This window comes from Callithrix jacchus, chromosome 10 (genome assembly GCF_049354715.1).
Source record: "Callithrix jacchus isolate 240 chromosome 10, calJac240_pri, whole genome shotgun sequence".
Classification (NCBI taxonomy): Eukaryota; Metazoa; Chordata; class Mammalia; order Primates; family Cebidae; genus Callithrix; species Callithrix jacchus.
Genome location: NC_133511.1, coordinates 47,613,566 through 47,634,223, shown reverse-complemented (window position 1 = coordinate 47,634,223; position 20,658 = coordinate 47,613,566). Strand labels below are relative to the sequence as shown.

Here is a 20,658-nt window from a genome sequence, read left to right as displayed (position 1 = left end):
AATCCTGATATCAAAGACAACATTGTTTAATATTCACACATGGGAGCTGGAATCAAAATGACCTCTTTATTAGATATACTTTGTCTTTTAGAATAAGCAAGTGTCTTCTTGAAATAACTATTACATGAACATGACCTTTTTGTGTTCAGACATGGGAAACTTTATATAATTAGCACATAGGAAGAAGTAGGTAGACACATAACTACCATGAAAATCCTGGTCCCTATTTTAATGATTTTGACATTTAAATTATATGTTTATCATACTACAATACTCAAAAAGAAAGAAAAGTCCAGATAGAGTTGAATAACCAAGAGCTTTAACTTTTGATTAAGAAGAATCTCAACACAGAAGCATGTGTGCTGTTTGAGAAGTATGAGAAAGCCTGATAAGAGAAGCAAAAAGTAACATGGTGAAGGATATAGCTTCACACTACCCACTGCCTTTCAGCTTTGTCACCACCTACCGTCCTTACATACTCCATATTTTATCTTCCCCTTTCTTCATGGCTCTGTTATTTCTCTCATTCTCAATGGTGCCAGCTTTCCAACCACCACATTTCTGAAGCAGAGCTCTAAACTTCTGCAGTGTCATGGCCTCAGCCCTTCCCCTGCCAGCTATGTCAAAGTGCGGTGCCTCGGTTTCAGTTTCACAAGGATTATGTCTCAGGTTCTTGGTTGCAGTGCTGGTTCAGATTCCCAACAGTTTCTTACTGCACTAGAAACATTCTCAAATGTTTAGTGAATAGAATGGTTACAGATTGAGCAACTGCCCTATAACTTTTCATGTTGATGTTTTTGTCTAGGTGTGTGCATGTGGGTGTTCAGAGGCACGGGAGAGGGGTAGAGCATGAGTGGAGAATAGAAGAGGAGTCAGGAAAATTCCTCACACTTACAAGGCAAATAATGACTTGATAAGAATTCTCCCTGTCTGACTGAACAAACCCCTTCACCAAAGTAGTGTTTTGGATAAAGTCATTTTTGATAGGGTGAAAATAATGCTAATTCCATATAGCAAAGTTTGCTTTTGGGATAATCTGAATCCAACTGACTACTTTATAATGTTTTAAAACTATTCCCACAACCCTCTTTTTTGAACCTAGAACAAAAAATAGGATACTGTGGCTTTCATATGTGGGCTTCTCAATCTATTTGTCTTCTCACAAGGCTGGAAATAAGGAAGGCCTACACCTTCTTGGCAGAAAGCTCTCTTCTTCAGGCTCTCTTATTTCCCAACTTGAATGCACACAATACTGTGTTATTGTCATTGTTGTTTTTAACCTGGATCTAGAAGCTACTGATCTGAAATTTACCATATTACTGGAAATCTCATTTTGGTTGCTTTTCAGTACCCCTGAAAGAGAGGCCTCTCATTTCATTTCAGAATGACACAGATGAGTACCATAACTGCTTTCCACTTGTGACATTGCAGTAAGGTACCTGTTCATAAAGAGTTAATAGAAAAGATTTTAGTGACCCACTTGTAACTCATTTCACTATTGCTTTCTGTATTTTAGGAAACACTGGGAACACGTTTAAGATTGAACCAGTCCTAGGCATCATCACCATTTGCAAAGAACCAGACATGACGACGATGGGTCAGTTTGTTCTATCCATCAAAGTCACAGATCAGGGATCCCCGCCAATGTCTGCCACTGCAATTGTGCGCATTTCTGTTACCATGTCTGATAATTCTCACCCCAAGTTCACTCACAAAGACTACCAAGCGGAAGTAAATGAAAATGTTGACATTGGAACATCAGTCATTCTAATCTCTGCCATCAGTCAGTCTACCCTCATTTATGAAGTCAAAGATGGAGACATTAATGGGATCTTTACCATAAATCCATATTCTGGAGTCATCACCACTAGGAAGGCCCTGGATTTTGAGCGCACATCCTCTTATCAGCTCATCATTCAGGCCACCAATATGGCAGGAATGGCTTCCAATGCAACAGTCAATGTGCAGATTGTTGATGAAAATGATAATGCCCCAGTTTTTCTCTTTTCTCAATACTCAGGCAGCCTAAGTGAGGCTGCCCCAATTAACAGCATTGTCAGGAGCTTGGATAACAGCCCACTGGTGATTCGAGCCACAGATGCTGACAGCAACCGGAATGCTCTCCTTGTGTATCAGATTGTGGAGTCGACAGCCAAAAAGTTTTTCACAGTGGACTCTAGTACAGGTGCAATCAGAACAATTGCCAACCTCGACCATGAAACCATTGCCCATTTCCATTTTCATGTGCATGTGAGAGACAGTGGTAGCCCCCAACTGACTGCAGAGAGTCCCGTTGAGGTCAACATTGAGGTGACAGATGTGAATGATAACCCACCTGTTTTTACTCAGGCTGTGTTTGAGACTATCTTACTTCTACCTACCTATGTTGGAGTGGAGGTTCTGAAAGTTAGTGCCACAGATCCTGACTCTGAGGTACCCCCTGAACTGACATACAGTCTAATGGAAGGCAGCTTGGATCACTTTTTAATTGACTCAAATAGTGGAGTGCTTACCATAAAAAACAACAACCTCTCCAAGGATCACTACATGCTGATGGTTAAAGTATCTGATGGAAAGTTCTACAGTACATCCATGGTTAACATCATGGTTAAAGAAGCCATGGACAGCGGCCTCCACTTTACACAAAGCTTCTATTCCACCTCAATCTCAGAGAACAACCCTAACATAACCAAAGTCGCTATTGTCAATGCTGTTGGAAACCGCCTTAATGAGCCCTTAAAATACAGCATCTTAAACCCAGGAAATAAGTTCAAGATAAAATCTACCTCAGGGGTCATTCAGACGACTGGAGTCCCCTTTGACCGTGAAGAACAAGAGTTATACGAGCTGGTGGTGGAAGCCAGCCGTGAACTGGACCATCTGCGTGTGGCCAGAGTGGTGGTCAGGGTTAACATTGAAGACATAAATGACAATTCTCCGGTCTTTCTGGGCCTCCCTTACTATGCTGCTGTTCAAGTGGATGCCGAACCAGGGACTCTGATTTACCAGGTGACAGCCATTGACAAAGATAAAGGTGCAAATGGAGAAGTGACCTATGTCCTCCAGGATGACTACGGCCACTTTGAAATTAATCCTAATTCAGGGAATGTTATTTTAAAGGAAGCATTCAACTCTGACTTGTCCAACATTGAGTATGGAGTCACCATCCTAGCCAAGGATGGTGGAAAACCTTCTTTGTCCACATCTGTGGAGCTTCCCATCACTATTGTCAACAAAGCAATGCCTGTGTTTGATAAGCCCTTTTATACAGCATCTGTCAATGAAGACATTAGAATGAACACACCCATTCTAAGCATCAATGCCACCAGTCCAGAGGGCCAAGGCATCATATATATCATCATCGATGGGGACCCTTTTAAACAGTTTAACATTGACTTTGACACTGGGGTCCTGAAAGTTGTTAGCCCTTTGGATTATGAAGTTACATCTGTTTACAAGCTGACAGTAAGAGCCAGTGATGCCCTTACTGGTGCTAGGGCTGAAGTCACTGTTGACTTGCTAGTTAATGATGTAAATGACAACCCCCCTATTTTTGATCAGCCCACATACAATACAACACTGTCAGAAGCATCTCTCATTGGGACACCTGTTTTACAAGTTGTCTCTACTGATGCAGACTCAGAAAACAATAAAGTTGTACATTATCAGATTGTCCAGGATACCTACAACAGCACAGATTATTTTCACATAGATAGCTCAAGTGGCTTAATCCTGACAGCACGGATGCTGGACCATGAATTAGTACAACACTGCACTTTGAAAGTTAGATCAACAGATAGTGGCTTCCCATCACTGAGCAGTGAGGTTCTGGTTCATATCTACATCTCTGATGTAAATGACAACCCTCCAGTTTTTAATCAGCTCATTTATGAGTCATATGTGAGTGAATTAGCCCCCCGGGGCCATTTTGTAACCTGTGTACAAGCCTCTGATGCAGACAGTTCTGACTTTGACCGGTTGGAATATAGCATTTTATCTGGGAATGACCGGACGAGCTTTCTGATGGACAGCAAGAGTGGAGTTATCACATTGTCCAACCACCGGAAGCAGCGGATGGAGCCTCTGTACAGTCTCAATGTGTCTGTCTCTGATGGGTTGTTCACCAGCACTGCACAGGTGCATATTAGGGTACTTGGGGCTAACTTGTACAGCCCTGCCTTTGCACAAAGCACATACGTAGCTGAGGTGAGAGAGAACGCGGCTGCTGGAACAAAGGTAATTCATATTCGAGCCACAGATGGTGATCCAGGGACTTATGGGCAGATCAGCTATGCCATCATCAATGACTTTGCCAAAGATAGATTCCTTATAGACAGCAATGGGCAGGTCATCACCACAGAAAGGCTAGACCGGGAAAACCCTCTAGAAGGGGATGTTAGTGTTTTTGTGAGGGCCCTTGATGGTGGAGGGAGAACAACTTTCTGCACAGTGAGAGTGATTGTTGTGGATGAAAATGACAATGCTCCCCAGTTCATGACAGTGGAATATAGAGCCAGTGTCAGGGCAGATGTGGGAAGGGGCCACTTGGTCACTCAAGTTCAAGCCATAGATCCTGATGATGGAGCAAATTCAAGGATTACTTATTCCCTCTATAGCGAGGCCTCGGTTTCAGTGGCTGACCTCCTGGAAATCGATCCTGACAATGGCTGGATGGTCACAAAGGGTAATTTTAACCAGCTGAAAAATACAGTGCTTTCGTTCTTTGTCAAAGCAGTAGACGCGGGCATCCCAGTGAAGCACTCCCTCATTCCTGTCTATATCCACGTCTTGCCCTCTGAAACATTCTTGCCATCATTCACCCAGTCTCAGTATTCCTTTACTATTGCAGAAGATACAGCCATTGGGAGCACAGTGGACATCCTGAGGATTTTGCCCAGTCAGAATGTCCGGTTCAGCACAGTTAATGGGGAACGGCCAGAAAATAACAAAGGGGGTGTATTCATCATAGAGCAGGAAACAGGTACTATTAAGCTTGACAAGCGCCTTGATCATGAAACCAGCCCAGCTTTCCACTTTAAAGTAGCAGCCACGATACCCCTGGACAAAGTAGACATTGTATTTACTGTGGATATAGATATCAAGGTATTGGATTTGAATGACAACAAGCCAGTCTTTGAAGCTTCAAGCTATGACACCATTATAATGGAAGGGATGCCTGTTGGCACCAAACTCACACAGGTGAGAGCTATTGATATGGATTGGGGAGCCAATGGGCAGGTCACTTACTCCCTCCACTCAGATTCCCAGCCTGAAAAGGTAATGGAAGCATTCAATATTGACAGCAACACAGGCTGGATCAGTACCTTGAAGGACCTAGATCACGAGACAGACCCCACATTCACCTTCTCGGTGGTGGCCTCTGACCTTGGAGAGGCATTCTCTCTTTCCTCCACGGCCTTGGTCTCTGTCAGGGTGACAGATATAAATGACAATGCACCAGTTTTTGCACAGGAAGTGTACCGAGGGAATGTGAAGGAGAGCGACCCACCGGGTGAGGTGGTAGCTGTCCTCAGCACCTGGGACAGAGACACGTCCGACGTTAATCGCCAAGTGAGCTACCATATTACAGGTGAGTAAACACCCCCAGTTTTCATTATATGCTCTCCATTATAAAGAAAGATGGAAGATGGCGGCAGAAGAGTAAGAGAGAAGGAAGATGGGATGAGGAGTTGAGTGTAATGAAGCATCTCTGGACCTGGGTAAAAGATCTCTGAGTAGATGGGGTTTTTTTGCTTGTCGACTGTTGCTAACTCAGCCATAGTTTGGAGTTCACAGATTTGCCATAAATGTGTTACCCATACTGCTAACTAGTCTTTGTGTCACCTCTTCCTATTTAAAAAGGAGTCCTGCCAAATATCTCAGTTGAAGGAATGAAAATAACATCTTTATGGTGGGGAGGTATGTTTTTAAGCATATTCTTTTTTTCCTACCTTTTGCAATACTGAGCAAAACAAATAGCTTGATTACAGTAAGCTTCACAGGTACATGTCTGCCGGTCATAGCAACACGTGTGCACACACGTACACACATTAGATGGCATGGTTTGATCTTTCCCGGAGAAATCCTAAATTATAACTACAAATCAAATGCTATTTCTTCTGACAACCAAATGTTTTTGGATTTATTTTCGGTCTTTCAAAATAGTAAGTAGCAGCTTAAGGGGAAAGCCAAAAGTCAGTCACTAGGAAGGCACAGAAAATGTCACAGTTGCTCTGAGATGCTAAGGGTTTCATGCCAGTGTAGTTTTCCAGGGGGTCAGCTGACCTTTAACTGAAAGGTTGGTTGTGTGGGGATATTCTTTCTAAAAACTATTCGGGGGGGTTTAAAGCTAATATTTTGATGTTGTCCCATTCAATGGCAGAACATAAACAAAATGCCAAAAGATTGTAAAGAATCCATCAATACCTGTAGTCAGGTGGCTTCCCTTTAGAAAAACTACATTATTCAGAGTGAAAAATGAATTAATTAGAATGCCCTTAGGACACAGAATCTGCTTAAGTATGTTAGTGGGAAAGTTAATTAATCACTGCAGAATAAGATCCACAATAGAGCAAATGTGTCAATGCTTGGGGCTGCCACACTTTCACCACGATTCTCTTCCTTTTACTTATGAGGCTGTTCTCTTGATGGTGTTTTCCCCTTGAAACAGTTTATACATTTTATTATTTGCCTGAGACCTTCTGTCTTTCATTAAAATATGTATGTCTGCAGTTAAAACATGAAAGATAGTGGTGAGAAAAGAGGTGTGTGAAGCATCACTTTGACTCATTTGCATTTACTTTCAGGAAAAAAAAGCTTCTTAGGCATTCAAAAGGGCCCTTTCCTGTTTGGAAAAACTGTAAAATACTCAGCCTTAATTACTTATAGATAGGCTTTGAATTGCCAATGGATGATTTAAAGGGACCATCCCATCGACTTTACCGAAGTAATGAATACGGAGTAGCTTAAAGCTACTGGTACTATTAGCAGTGCCAACCACCAACTGATTTCAATTAGATTTAACTTTTGCTCTTGATGTAACACAACTTGGCTGTGCTGCCTCCGATTAACAAAGGACCATTAATCATTTTATGTAACAAAAGAACAGTGTGGGCCCGCACTGAAAACATTTAATAGAGAAGTTAAATTTGTGTGTGCTGAAATAATATTCAACTAAAGCATAATTGAATCCTGGCCAGTGAAAGTGATATCCCAGGGAGGACCCTGAAGCTCCTTAGAGCAGGGTTGCTCAGCCACAGCGCTATTGACGTTTGGGGCCAGATAATTCTTTGCTCTGGGAGGCTGTCCTACGCACTGTAGGATATTTGGCAGCATCCCTGGCCTCTGCCCACTACATGCCAGTAGCACATACCACAACCATCACTTCCCTCCCACCAACGTGACAAGCAAAAATGTGTCCAGACATTGACAAATATCCCAACAGAGTGAAAGGGCACAGTCCTCCCCAGTTAAGAACCACTGCCCCAGAGGAAAATGCAGCTCTCACCTTTTCCGCACTGTCTGGCTGACTTGGTTTCATTGTGTTCCACGGTGGCTTGCCCCCATGCCCAGTGCTGAGGCCCTCAGACTGAGCAGCCCCTTGCCTTATAAGCAAGAATGTAATCTGGCACTCAAAGTCCCACTTTTTCCCACTCAGTCTCTTCAGTAGGACTCTGATATTTGCCCTCTGCTTTTAAAAGTTTCATTGTAAGTGGGGGATAGCTTTGAAATAGCAGTCAGCATGGAGTATACATTCCTTATTTATTTTCAGTCTTTCCCTCCAGAATGTGAGTTCTGCCAAGACAGCAGATACTTTTGCTGGTTTAGTCCACTGATGTGGCCCTGCTGCCTAGAACAGTGTCTGGCCCAGAATAAATGATGAATACTTGAATGCCCAAATAAATGCAATGTTAATCATCAAACCTGACTCCTGACTTCTTGCCAGTGTTCTTGCTCAGTCTTTCTCAGTGTCTGAAATGATATTTTTTCCCTCTTAGGGATTATGTCAAGGTCGCTTATCTTCTTCCTTCCTCCTCCTATCTTGTTCCCCAAGCTGCTTTTGCCCCCATGTAGCTTAATGATGTGGAAAAGTCATATTGCTGGGACCATTGTCGGTGCTTCAGGACCTTAGAAAGCTGTTCCACGTCATCTGTTTTCTTCCACTTTCCCCAGCTTCACTTGGATACAGTTGGTCTAATTGCAGTGCTTATCTTTGAACTGCTTTTTAAATGACCCCTTGTTAGGTCTATTTAACACTAATGGGCCTTCCTCTGTCGTGAAAACTTTTCTCCCCCAAACTCCAGTGCTTATGAGAAGAGCACAGCTGTATGATAAAGCCTTCATTAAAAGATTCCTTAATAGAGTTAACTGCCTTTCCTTGACTGCGTAATCAACGGTTAATGAAATTGTCTTGGTAACAAGAGCTAGCGTGTGTTACATCGTCTCCTGAGACTAAGTGGAAAGACAATTGTGTCAGCCTGAGAAGACGATTGATTGTTCACAGTTTGAATTTGATTGTTCTTAAGGAGAACTAAACAAGAGATCATCTTCAGCTTTTCTAAGTGGATTTTATTATCTTGGAAAGTTGCTGTTTTGCTTTTCACACAAGCCAAGCATATAAATACCATGCTTTGCTGCTCAAGAATCAAAGGGAGTATCAATATGTTTTTAGTATCATAAATGATACAGCTTGAGGAGTACCTGGATGACCCCCATGCACCTTTCAAGGTAGGTGTAGATTAAGACATTTCATTGCACATCTTCAAAAGCTCTTTTTTTTTTTTTTTAAACTGCAGGAGGAAACCCTCGAGGAAGGTTTGCCCTGGGCCTGGTGCAAAGTGAGTGGAAGGTCTATGTGAAGAGGCCTCTAGATAGAGAAGAACAAGACATTTACTTTCTCAATATCACTGCCACTGATGGGCTGTTTGTCACACAGGCCATGGTGGAAGTGACTGTCAGTGATGTGAATGACAATAGCCCAGTGTGTGATCAGGTGAGATGTAGGGATAGGGCTCTGTTTTTACTCTGCTTCTCCAAAATTAAAACCCATTTCACTTTTCTTCTTAAGGCCAGGCAAACTTCTGCTCTCATCTGCAATTGAGTATAGGAGGGTAGGAGGTGAAGTTTAGGAAGAAATATTGAAAACATGGAACCTAATTTTGTACCCTGCCACCACCCCATCCAAAAGAAGTATCTTAAATAATTTTTTAAGTAAATCATAAAGGACTTTAGGACTTATTCTGTTTGAATCACTGATAACATAAAAAAGAAATGGGCCACTCTCCAGGATTTTAGCTTGTTTATATAAGCTTACACATTTGGTTAGTGGCAATGTTGGTGCTGCAGGCTGGTCTCCAGGCTCCTTATGAAGTAGCCTTTCGACTATTATACAAAACATAATGCCAATTCAAGGTACAAGTACTAGATTTTATTTTTTTCTCATACTGAAATTAAATCACTATTATTCTTTTCAATCACGTGGACCAAGAGACAATATTAGTGTCCTATAGGTTAAAAAAGTATTGCAAATAGATTTAATCTCTCATACTAATGCCAAATGCTGGCAATGCTTCTTTAAAGAGTTGAAGAGAATTCCTAGGACTCACTGGGGCGTAACAAAAAAGCAGACAGCCATGGTCAATATGGGTTGTGTGTCATGGTTCCACAAGACTGGGGGTGTTTTTCTGTTTTCTTTGCTGTGGTTCTCTTAGCACTTAGAATGGTACCTAACACATGGTCGATGTTCAATAAATATCAGATATACTGCTTTTCATAATATATCGTAATATGTTTCTGTAGTGAAAGAAAAAATAAGAAAAGCTAAATTATATAAATGAATTTATAAATAAATCCTATATAATGCTAAATATGGTAATTGTCCCTACAGATACTATTAATTTTATTACCTTCCTTCACCTTTATCAAGGTTGCATATACAGCATTACTTCCTGAAGATATTCCATCAAATAAAATCATTCTGAAAGTCAGTGCAAAGGATGCTGATATTGGATCCAATGGAGATATACGATACACACTCTATGGATCTGGAAACAGTGAATTTTTTCTAGATCCAGAAAGTGGTAAGCTGAAATTTATTCTCTGGGTAAATGTCATTGTTAATCAATGAGAGAAGTTAAACTCATGTGATCTCCTCACTAGTAAATAGTTGTGTACTTCCCTTATAGGGATGGAGAGAAAATTTCTCTTCCATCCTGTTTTTATTTTTATTTTTTTTTTTTTTGAGACGGAGTTTCGCTCTTATTACCCAGGCTGGAGTGCAATGGCGCGATCTCGGCTCACTGCAACCTCCGCCTCCTGGGTTCAGGCAATTTTCCTGCCTCAGCCTCCCAAGTAGCTGGGATTACAGGCACGCGCCACCATGCCCAGCTAATTTTTTGTATTTTTAGTAGAGATGGGGTTTCACCATGTTGACCAGGATGGTCTCGATCTCTTGACCTCTTGATCCACCTGCCTCGGCCTCCCAAAGTGCTGGGATTACAGGCTTGAGCCACCACACCCGGCCCCTCTTCCATCCTTTTTTGAAGGTTTGCTGAAATGAACTGAAAATAGACAGACTAACAGGAGAAAAGGCATACAGATGGACTTATGTGCACATGGGTACCACACCCCCCAAAATAAGAGACTCAAAGAAAGACCAGATGGTTAAGGCTGTCGCTAGGGGAGAGGGAAGTTGGGGGACTGTGGGCAATTTTAAAGGGGTGGCCAATAATTTGTAGAGGAAATGAGTGGACCTGGAAGTCACCCATTATTTTGTAAGTAGTTCTCTTATGAAACTCAGTGGAACTGGCAAATTTGGGGAAGGTGAGGGTCTGAGCTGACTGTGAACAAAGGTTGTCGGGTTGTGCAGATAAAGTCTCCTGGCTAATCTCTCAGAGCTGCCCTCAGAAGAACAGATAAAAAGTTTCTCTGGACATGGTGATGACTTTTAGTCCCTTTTCTCTTCTCTGGTGGCCAATGTTTCCTGGTTATTTGATGAGATTTCTATGGAGGTAGGATCTTAAGATGAATGCATTTCTTTTGGAAAGAAGTTTTCTTAGTCAGATGAGGAAATGTCAAAGAGTCCCACCTGCACTCGGGAGACATGAGGGGAACAAGAGAAGGTCTGAAAGTTCTTGGTTCTGAGGCAGCTTGAACACCTTCCAAATTTTCTTAATTCAAAGTGCTCAGCATGCCAAAGCACCATACTTTGGGGTATCATTCTCTGCATCCCAAGAACATGATGCTCAGTATCTTCGACTCTAAGAAATTATAGGTGCATGTCCAAATATGGGTGCTCTGGACCATGGAAACTTTTGTTTTCTTTGTAAAACTCGCCCAGACTTTACCTACATTTATTAGCATCAAGTAAGCGGACATCTCTGTTTGCTTCTCTTATTTCTCATAGCTGTTAGTTTTAAGGTATATACTTATAACAGGTATAAACAAAATTATATCACAAATGCAGGTTGCCATGAAAATCAGACAGTAATGGATAGGAAGGAGAGTTTTTCTCATTTTGAAATGTCTTTAGTGTCCCTTTCTGATTCTTATTAACACAGTTGTCTAGTTTTTATTAAACTTTCTTGCCTAGCTTCTCCAATCATGTGAACCCTCAGGTTCTCTTGCTGTATATTCAGGCAAAGTTGACAAGGTACAAGGTTATATAAGCTAAAGGCAGATGCCTGCATTAAAGACCAAAGCTAATTTAAAAGCCTTTTGTATGGAGGCAAATTATTTTAGTGTTGTGGATTGGATGACTCATCCAATGACAGTTTTTTAATTTAAGTGTAAAGATTGGCTAGCTTGCCTATTTCTAGTGTGGTGTTAGTCCTAGTGAACAATAACTCTTTAGTCTCCAGAAAGGTAGTGGCTCCTCCCTGCCCCACTCCCATGTCAGTTGCACCCTAGAGAAAAGCACTGACTTAGCTACATAGGAATATACTACTCAGCTATATGGGCCTGGTGATTATTTATTTAAGAGGTAACATTTATTGAGTAGCCAGTAGACATAAAAGCACTTTATGGGATATTTGTGGTAGACTCCAAGATAAACAAAATAAATCATGCCCAAGGGATACTGTAATCCAGTAGGGAAGACAGGCACGTAAACCAATAATAATAATAATAATGAAAGGTACAATGAAATGAGTGTTCAGGAGAAATATAAGCAGAGCTATATCTGGGCACAGAGGAAGATGTAACTAATATTCTGATAAGAGGAAAAAGTAAACTGCTTAGAGGAATAACTAGCATTTGAACTGAGCCAGGATTCTCAGTGGCTTAAACAGGACACTACAAGTTACAGGAACAGGATGAGCAGAGAGCATAGTGATCCAGGTAATGTCACATACAAAAGTGGAGGGAAAAATACTTTAGGCGTCTTGAATGTCCCAATGAAACGCCACTGGATGCCTTTTGAGTAGGAGAGGGAAATGATCCAACCTGTGTCTGGGAACTGGCTGGCCACAGCCAGGAAGCTAGAGGAGGAACAGCCTTAATAAATGTAGGTAGCTTCATCCAAATTATACCTACTAATTTTATTTAAGAGTGATAACATTTCATGAGTCATACTTTTCACCAAATAACATTTATTCAGGTTTGTCACTGTGTTTGCTGTCATTATCTTCTGAAAATTAAACAACAAAGAAATCTGCACAAAAGCTGCTATTCAGCACCAATACAGCTGTTCCAGTGGTTAAAATACAGACATAACATTACTCCATGCAGGGTGCTAAGGAGCTGCTTTTCCCTGCTCCTCAAGTTTACTACCACTTGACTCCTCCCCGGGCAACCTCAGGCCATTCCACAATCCTGCAAGTTAAGGGTTAACCCTTGCACAGTAGGGGGTCCTTTAAGACCCTGCTCCCCACTGAAGCCAGCCTCTGTTTTCCTTACCTGTTTTCCTATAAATGCTGAAGTAAAAAGTTAACTAACTGGAGGCAAAGAGACTGCCCTTCTGGGTCTAAGGGTTGTTGACAATATCGACCATCAGAGAACTAGAGATACCAGCCCATTCTCTGTGTGTTTTCTGGGTGTATCGCAGAAATTCAGAGACTGATCTCCGGAGTGGATGTTAAGGGGTTTAAAAAGGTTCGGGGCTTCTCCATGTAGCTGAGATAAAGAGGCTTCTATACTAGAGGTTTCAAAAAGGGATTAATTAATTCAAAGGTCATATAGCTGTTTTGTCTTTTTATCTAGGATCCCATACATTTTCCCCTGATACCTAAAATTTGCTACATTTTTAAAGTATGGGATACTTGGGCCAAATGCCATTAGTCCTTCCTATGCTGAGAATTCTTTATATAATTGGTCCTCTGTTCTCCAAAGAAATGCCGTTTTTAAAAAGTCAGACCAATCGTGCTGCCATTTATTTTCACAGGCGAGTTAAAAACCTTGGCTCTGTTGGACCGGGAGAGGGTGCCTGTGTACACCCTGATCGCCAAAGCCACTGATGGGGGTGGCAGATTCTGTCAGTCCAACATCCACCTAATCCTGGAGGACGTGAATGATAACCCCCCTGTGTTTTCTTCTGACCACTACAATGCCTGCGTCTATGAGAACACAGCCACCAAGGCTCTGTTAACCAGAGTCCAAGCCCTGGACCCCGATGTTGGTAAGTGGGTTGCAGGCATCGCCCTGTCACACATTGAACACTTTGTCTTCAGGTGCTGTCATTGCTTTAGTTTTAGGAGAACCTTCATCAGCCCCCTTGGTTCTTTACATGTACATTAAACCCCATTTCAGCTGTTCAGCGGATACACGTCATATGCATGAGGAAGCTCTGCGGATTGGCCCTCCCCTTTCTCGAGTTTGAAGAAGAGATACTAAGACATCCTTTACCTTTTAGCAAAGGAGTTTGGGTTGGTTTGTTTGGGTTTTGTTTTGGTGTTTTTAGGTTTTGACCTTTTGAATAAAAATGATAGATTTCCTCCTTGTCTTTTCCTCCTAAACATAGTCAAAAGGCTATGTTGCAAAGCAGGAGGAATTCATTTCCATTTCTATGAAGAACCGGGTCACATGCTTTAGCCGAAATATGACAATCTCGATTTAATATAGTGCCCCATAGTGCAAAGACTAATTAATAAATGTGCTGCCAGTCCAATGCAGATTTTTTAAACTGCTATTTTCCAAAGCATTTTTGTCACATATAAACTGACATTACTCAGCAGAGTAGGGGTGGGGGAGATAAGGAATTAGAATTGAAAGTTGCTAATAAAGTTTATGTTCAAATCCACTTTACATAATGAGATGGTGAGTTAGAAAAGACTGGAGTTAATTGCTAGGTAGACCTTCTGAGAATGCGTAAGTTATTGAGGTGACTGCATGATGGAATATAAATACAAAAGGGCATATAGACAGCCTCTCGGTTGTGCATTTTAAGAGCCGTAAATCAGAGTGGGAATGATGAGGTGCGTCTGCTGTGCTAAACAGGCCTTTATATAATTTAGTGTCATATTGCTTAATTCTGAATTGAAAGAAAAATTATTGGACTAACAGAAAAGTAAATACATGATAATTCGTTGAAAACAAATGTAGAGCCCAGGGTCTTTGCATATTTTCCCTTTGAGAAATTAGTGGCTACAATTTGAATTATTGCTCTTACCCCATTAGCATAATTTTCAAGGCTGAGAACCAACCTTTTAAAAGTCTATATATTAAAGAGCTTTGTGAAAAATTGCAAACAAGAAAGATCTCTTATTCATATATACTTATATAATACCTACAAATAGTCTCTTTTTTAAAGGAGGATTAGAAAACATTCTCTGGACTCTTATTAGCAGATGACTTTGGGGAAAGAGAACAGAATTAATGGAAATGAATCTCTTAATCATTTTAAACTTGATTTTGCAAATATATAATTAGGCCATAGATGAAATTTTGAAAGCTGAAAGGTTAGAATTTTTCTCCTCACTCCCTTCATGAAGGAATTGAGGCTACTAGAGACTGGACATGGACATCTGAATGGTGCACAAGGTGTTGTTTGGGACAGTGGAGTGGGGTGTTACTGACTCACAGATGGTGTGTTTGGAGCTGTTTTGCAAGTTGTGAAGAACATGCTATGTCCTCCTTTCACTTCTTTTGAGTCAGATGGCCAGGTTGGGGGTTGAGGAGGAAGGAATGTCTAGGTTGTGGGCATTTAACAGGGCAGGGGTGATAAAGACTTTAAGGAACCAAAACCGAAATGAGGATCTTACCACCCCTTCGTCTGCTCATTTTTTGATAATGAGTAAAAGGCTTATATTCAAAGCTTCAAATAGAGACAGAGATTATAGGGTTACTGCTGGCATCTATGTGTGAAGTATAGTCACCAGGCCATTGTGTCAGCCACAGGAAAACTGTGGCATAAGATACCAATTCTAGTTCATGTTCTCTGTTTTTGTAGATCTGCTTTAGCTCTAAAAAGTAAAAGAACTAAGACAGCTGGGGAAGAACAAATGAATGTTTCTAACACAAACTGAGCACCTCCTATGCCTTAGGCAGCATGTGGAGGAAGTGGTTGTGAAGGTCTTGGTCAGAGTAGACAGGAGATTCCGGTCACAGCAGCATGAGTCTGATCTGCTATCAAATGAATGCTGACATTCTTCAGAATCTCTGGGTACCGATTATTGGTGACTTAAGACATTTTCTTTAGTGGCCTGATCAGAACACTTACTACCTCAAGAGTGACCATTTCGCCCTGTTTTTTAAGAGATTACAAACTAGTGTGAGCTATGCACCGAGATTACCAGGTTGTTGAAGGTAGAATTTATCTTGGAGCCGAACTGAACCTATGTCTGGAAGCTGAGTTTGCACATGAATGGCCATTGCACACAAATCTAGCTTTCTAGTTTGGCCAATATAGTGTTCAAAAGGGAGGCTGAGGTAGGTGGATCACGAAGTCAGGAGTTCGATACCAGCCTGGTCCATATGGTGAAACTCCATCTCTACTAAAAATACTAAAATTAGCCAAGTGTGGTGGCACGCACCTGTAGTCCCAGCTACTCAGCAGGCTAAGGCAGAAGAATCACTTGAACCTGGGAGGCAGAGGTTGCAGTGGGCCAAGATCATGATAGTGAGAGACTGTTTAAAAAAAGAAAAGTAAACTTAGAATTATAATAGCTGTCAATATTAAAAGTCAGAATTTTATCAGAAATTTAGATTTCCAGCATTTTGTACAAAACAACAGCACTCAGAAGACTGGCAATTCCAGGCGCACGGGTCCCACATGGCAGGAGCTAAAAGGCAGCTGCATCCTTGATGCTGGCCACAGCACTAACCTTGCCTCCTGCTAGCCACTTTACTTACTTGTTGACACAGTTTGGTTGTGACCCCATCCCAATTGCATCTTGAATTGTGGTTCCCATAATCCGCATGTGTCATGGGAAGGACCTGGTGGGAGGTAATTTATCATGGGGGCAGTTCCCTCATGCTGTTCTCATGATAGTGAATGAATTGTCATGAGATCTGATGGTTTTATAAGGGGCTTTTCCCCCTTTTGTTGGCACTTGCCCTTTCTGCCATCAAATGAAAAAGGAGGTTTGCTTCCCTTTGCCCTTCCACTATGATTGTAAGTTTCCTGAGGTCTCCCAAGCCATGCAGACCTGTGAGTCAATTAAACCTTTTCCCTTTAAAAATTACCCAGTCTGTTATACCTTAATTAGCAGCATGAGAACAGACTAATACACTTGTGTTACCTCCTGACCTTGTTTGCAGATCCTTCTCTCATATGACAAGGAAGTGTCTGATTTTTAAGCTTTTTATTTTGAAATAATTACAGGTTCTCAAGAAGTTTCAAAATAATATATAGGAAAGTCAATTGCCCTTTCAACCAGCCCTTCCCCCACTGGCAACATCTTGCCTAACTATAGAATACTTCAGTGCTAGGAAATTAACCTTGATACAATCCAGAGTTCATTCACATTTTGGTGGGGGCGGGAGGTACGGTATATATTTCTATGCAATTTTATCACTTGTGCAGCTTAATGTAAGCACCACATTCATCCATCACATGCCTCCCTCTTGCTGACCCTTTGGAGCCACACCCACCTACTCCCTGCCCCTCCTTCCCAGTCCCTAACCCCTGACAACCACTGATTTCCATATCTATAATTTTCTTTCAAAAATGATATTTAAATGAAATTATATAGTTTGTAACCTTTTGGTGTTATTTTTCACTCAGCATAATCCTCTTAAGATTCATTTAGATTATGTAATTGTTTTTTGATCATACTGAAGATCATTGGCTTCATTTGTGTAAATGATAGGCAGATTTGGTTCATGAAACTTCTTTGGTTAAGCACATTGCTTTACCAGAAGTTGTGAATTATTCCACCAGTGCTCTGATCTGAAATTTGTGTCCCTCTAAAATTCATATGTTGGAACCCAATTCCCAAGGTGTCCATATTAAGAGGTACATCCTTTGGGAAGTGATTGGGTCTTGAGGGTTCTTCAGTGCCCTTATAAAAGAGGTTTGAGAGAGACTGTTTGTCCCGTCTGTCATGCAAAAACACATAGTGTCTGGTGGAGGCCCATTTCACACAGAACATGCTCCTACCAACACCAAATCTGCTGGTGTGTTGATCTTGGACTTCCCGTCCTCCAGAACTCTGAGCAGTAAATTTCTGTTGTTTGTAAATTACTGAATCTGAGTCTCAGGTATTTTTTATAGTCTAAACAGACTAAGACAGCCAGCAATTGGCTACAAAATATACTATTCATTATGAATTGCAGAGAAAAGACAAGAATATAATCTCAAATCTGACTCTATGACTTGCTAAAACTTCATATCCTGATTTAATAAATTTAAAACATATTATTGCTTTTAGCCAAACAACTCTTTCTATGAATCACTTAAAATGAACTAACATTGATGTTAGAGTGATTGCCTGGGTCAAGAATAAAATAAAAACAGAGGAAGACAAGATAATTTTACACCCATTTTATGAGTTCTAAGAAATACCATGGCAACTCTCTAGATTTTAGCATTAAATTCTTATTTTTTCTATCAAATGGAAAGATCTTTGCTCCCATAAACTGGTGACATGACTTTATGACCAAACATTTATAAAAATGTAATCATTTCAGTAAAGATGGAGGAGACTTTTTGTTGCATTATCTCTTCAAGGTTATTATCTTAATGTTTAGTCAACCTCTCAAGCATAGAATTTGTTCCCAGTTCCTAATTTTGAAGGTTTTTTAAACTAGCAAAGAGAACATGCAATGATAAGAATCAAAGCTAAAAAAAACTATTACCATTTTAGGCAAAGAAACGTGAAAATAAAATGTAAATTTGTACTGGAAAATATGCTGTAGCCCATGATTTATTAAAAGGTCAATTTCTAGATATTTGAGATGTGAGAGGTCATGTTTTTCCTCTTATGGATCAGAGACATAAAGCAAGGAAATGTTCTAATGAGCAATTTACTTACTCCTTTCCTGTATAATATCTCCTACAAGGTTTGACATTTTTCTCAAGGATTTCACAGAGAGCCTTGGAGGCTCAGAACATGCATTGCAGTTATTTTCCATTTAACAAATAATTAATGAACAGGTAGGTAATAGGCACTGGGGTAGGAATGGCAAGTTCTCAAAGATGAGGAATGTGCAGTTACAGGCCTCAGGTAATATGCAGAACTTAAAGGGTGAACAGTAGTAAAATGAGTAGTTGTTAAAAGGAACACACATATCATTAATAACTAATGGACATAGGGATGGGAACGTTACACACTGGGGCCTGTTGGAACATGAGAGGCAAGAAGAAGAAGAGCATTTAGACAAATACCTAACATATGTGGGGCTTAAAACTTAGATGATGGGTTGATAGGTGTAGCAAACCAGCATAGCACATGTATACCTGTTTAACAAAACCATATGTTCTTCACATGTATCCCAGAACTTAAAGTCAAATAACATTTTTTAAAAAGCACATTTCCCAGAATGAAATTTGGAAAACCATCGTCAGCTTCCTCCATTTTGTGCTGGCATTCACTATAATGGTGTAAGCTTGCTATCCATGTTGGGAATTTATGTAGTGAGATTTCCTAAGGGAGATAGCATCTTGACCCCTGCAGTTTGCTCTCATGGGGGAAATACTGGAATGAACTGGGTTTTCCAACACATAGTACTTGTCAGAGCAAGTACAGGTCTGGCCCCTGGTCATGGGTACCATTTGTGCTGACAGCATAGCTGCCTATGAAGGAGGAATGTATTTATTTGAGAGGAATGTGCACAAAAGTGGCCACTAACAATTGTTAGATGGAGATCTTTCTGAACAAACCACTTTCAGTGAATCTATCCAGTGGTTTTCTTACCTCTTCTGACTCACCTCAGCCTTTTCTGTCTGCCACTTTTTGAGAGCCATGAACTGAGACTTGGCAAGAAAATCTCGGAGGTGACAGAAGTCCACTGGAAATGTGCATGAAACGCTGCAACTCCAGTGGAAAAGCATCTCACATGCCCTGGGTTCCCAGTTTCCTGTACCTTCTTGGGACAGAATCTGAGGAAGTATTGCTCAAACCAATCTGTAAGAATCCACAATGTTTATCTATACCTGGAGTCCTAGACACTCCACTTCAAATCTGATGGCTGAAGCAAAGTTCCAGTTCCCTGTGATGGTGTTCGATGTCCAATCTTCTGTCGTCTCCCTCCTGATCTGAAGGAAAACAAGTATACATTCAGCATTTACTCTCTGAAACTCCAGTCTATAAGGGTCTTGACTAAATATACTACCTTCGAACTGGGCCCCAAATGCAAAAGAAAAAAGGCACATGTCACGGAAGAGGTGAATCCTGAAGCATCCCTTTTCATGGCCAGTAGTATATGAGTGTGTGGGACAGAGAAAAGGGTCAATCTGTGACATCTGGAAGAAAGCGGCTCTGTCCATGTCTTCCACGGTGGAGGCATGCAAACATCCTGCTATTTCTCCTTTTTAGGATTTTCTAAGTAGACAGCTTCCTCGCAGCTTCATCTGTCAGCTCACACAGCACCCCTGGGATTCTCCAGATGCTGGAGATCAGGCCACAGGGATATTCCCAAATGTACCCAAGAAACACATCTAGTAACTGGATTGATCAAGAGCTAACAAGGGCATGGGGAAAGCCCTGGTGATTAGTGACCTGGGTCCAGTCTTTGGCTTCCCTGAGCCTTTAGTGTCTTCTTCTATAATGTGAGAATGACAGTAATGTTCCCTTTACTAACCCCAAAGCATCAGTGTGAGGCTGGCCCAAGAGCAAATGAAAAGCATGTTGAAGTTGTAAGGCCACATTTTTCCTCTTTGGAGTTCAGTCTCCCTGTTCTGAGCTCCCACACATGTCCTGATTATCCTGGCAGAGAGCTGCATGCATGTTTCTTCTGTACTAGTCTTGAACCCTCCTAGGCAAGCTCGGTACTTAATAAGAACTTTAAATGATAATCATAATATGGCTAATAACGTCTGCTTTCAGAGCTTCTGCTCCAGCTCAGGCACTGTGCCAAGTGCTTTAGATACATTATTCCCATTTCTCATAATAGCCCGGCAAGTTAGCAAGTTAGCATCGTTTTTTCGTTCTATTTAATATATGAATAAACTCAGAGAGGGTAAGTAACTTTGTTATGGCAGTCTGAGCAGACTAATACAGAAGCATGGCCAAGATGGATGCACAGTCTTCTTAGAACCTAATCTCTGAAGTGATACAATCACTT

The 20,658-nt window shown here is 41.1% G+C and overlaps 1 protein-coding gene across 9 annotated transcripts in view; it reads left to right on the top strand.

Annotated features, from left to right (window-relative positions):
* FAT3 (FAT atypical cadherin 3) overlaps positions 1-20,658 on the top strand; it is a 677,903-nt gene that overhangs the window by 575,561 nt on the left and 81,684 nt on the right. For all 9 annotated transcript variants that reach the window (XM_078339978.1, XM_035265268.3, XM_078339977.1 and 6 more), the window contains 4 exons: positions 1,517-5,590; positions 8,796-8,992; positions 9,926-10,079; positions 13,379-13,612. In XM_078339978.1, coding sequence (XP_078196104.1) covers positions 1,517-5,590; positions 8,796-8,992; positions 9,926-10,079; positions 13,379-13,612 — 4,659 coding nt within the window. The remainder of the gene's footprint in view (positions 1-1,516; positions 5,591-8,795; positions 8,993-9,925; positions 10,080-13,378; positions 13,613-20,658) is intronic.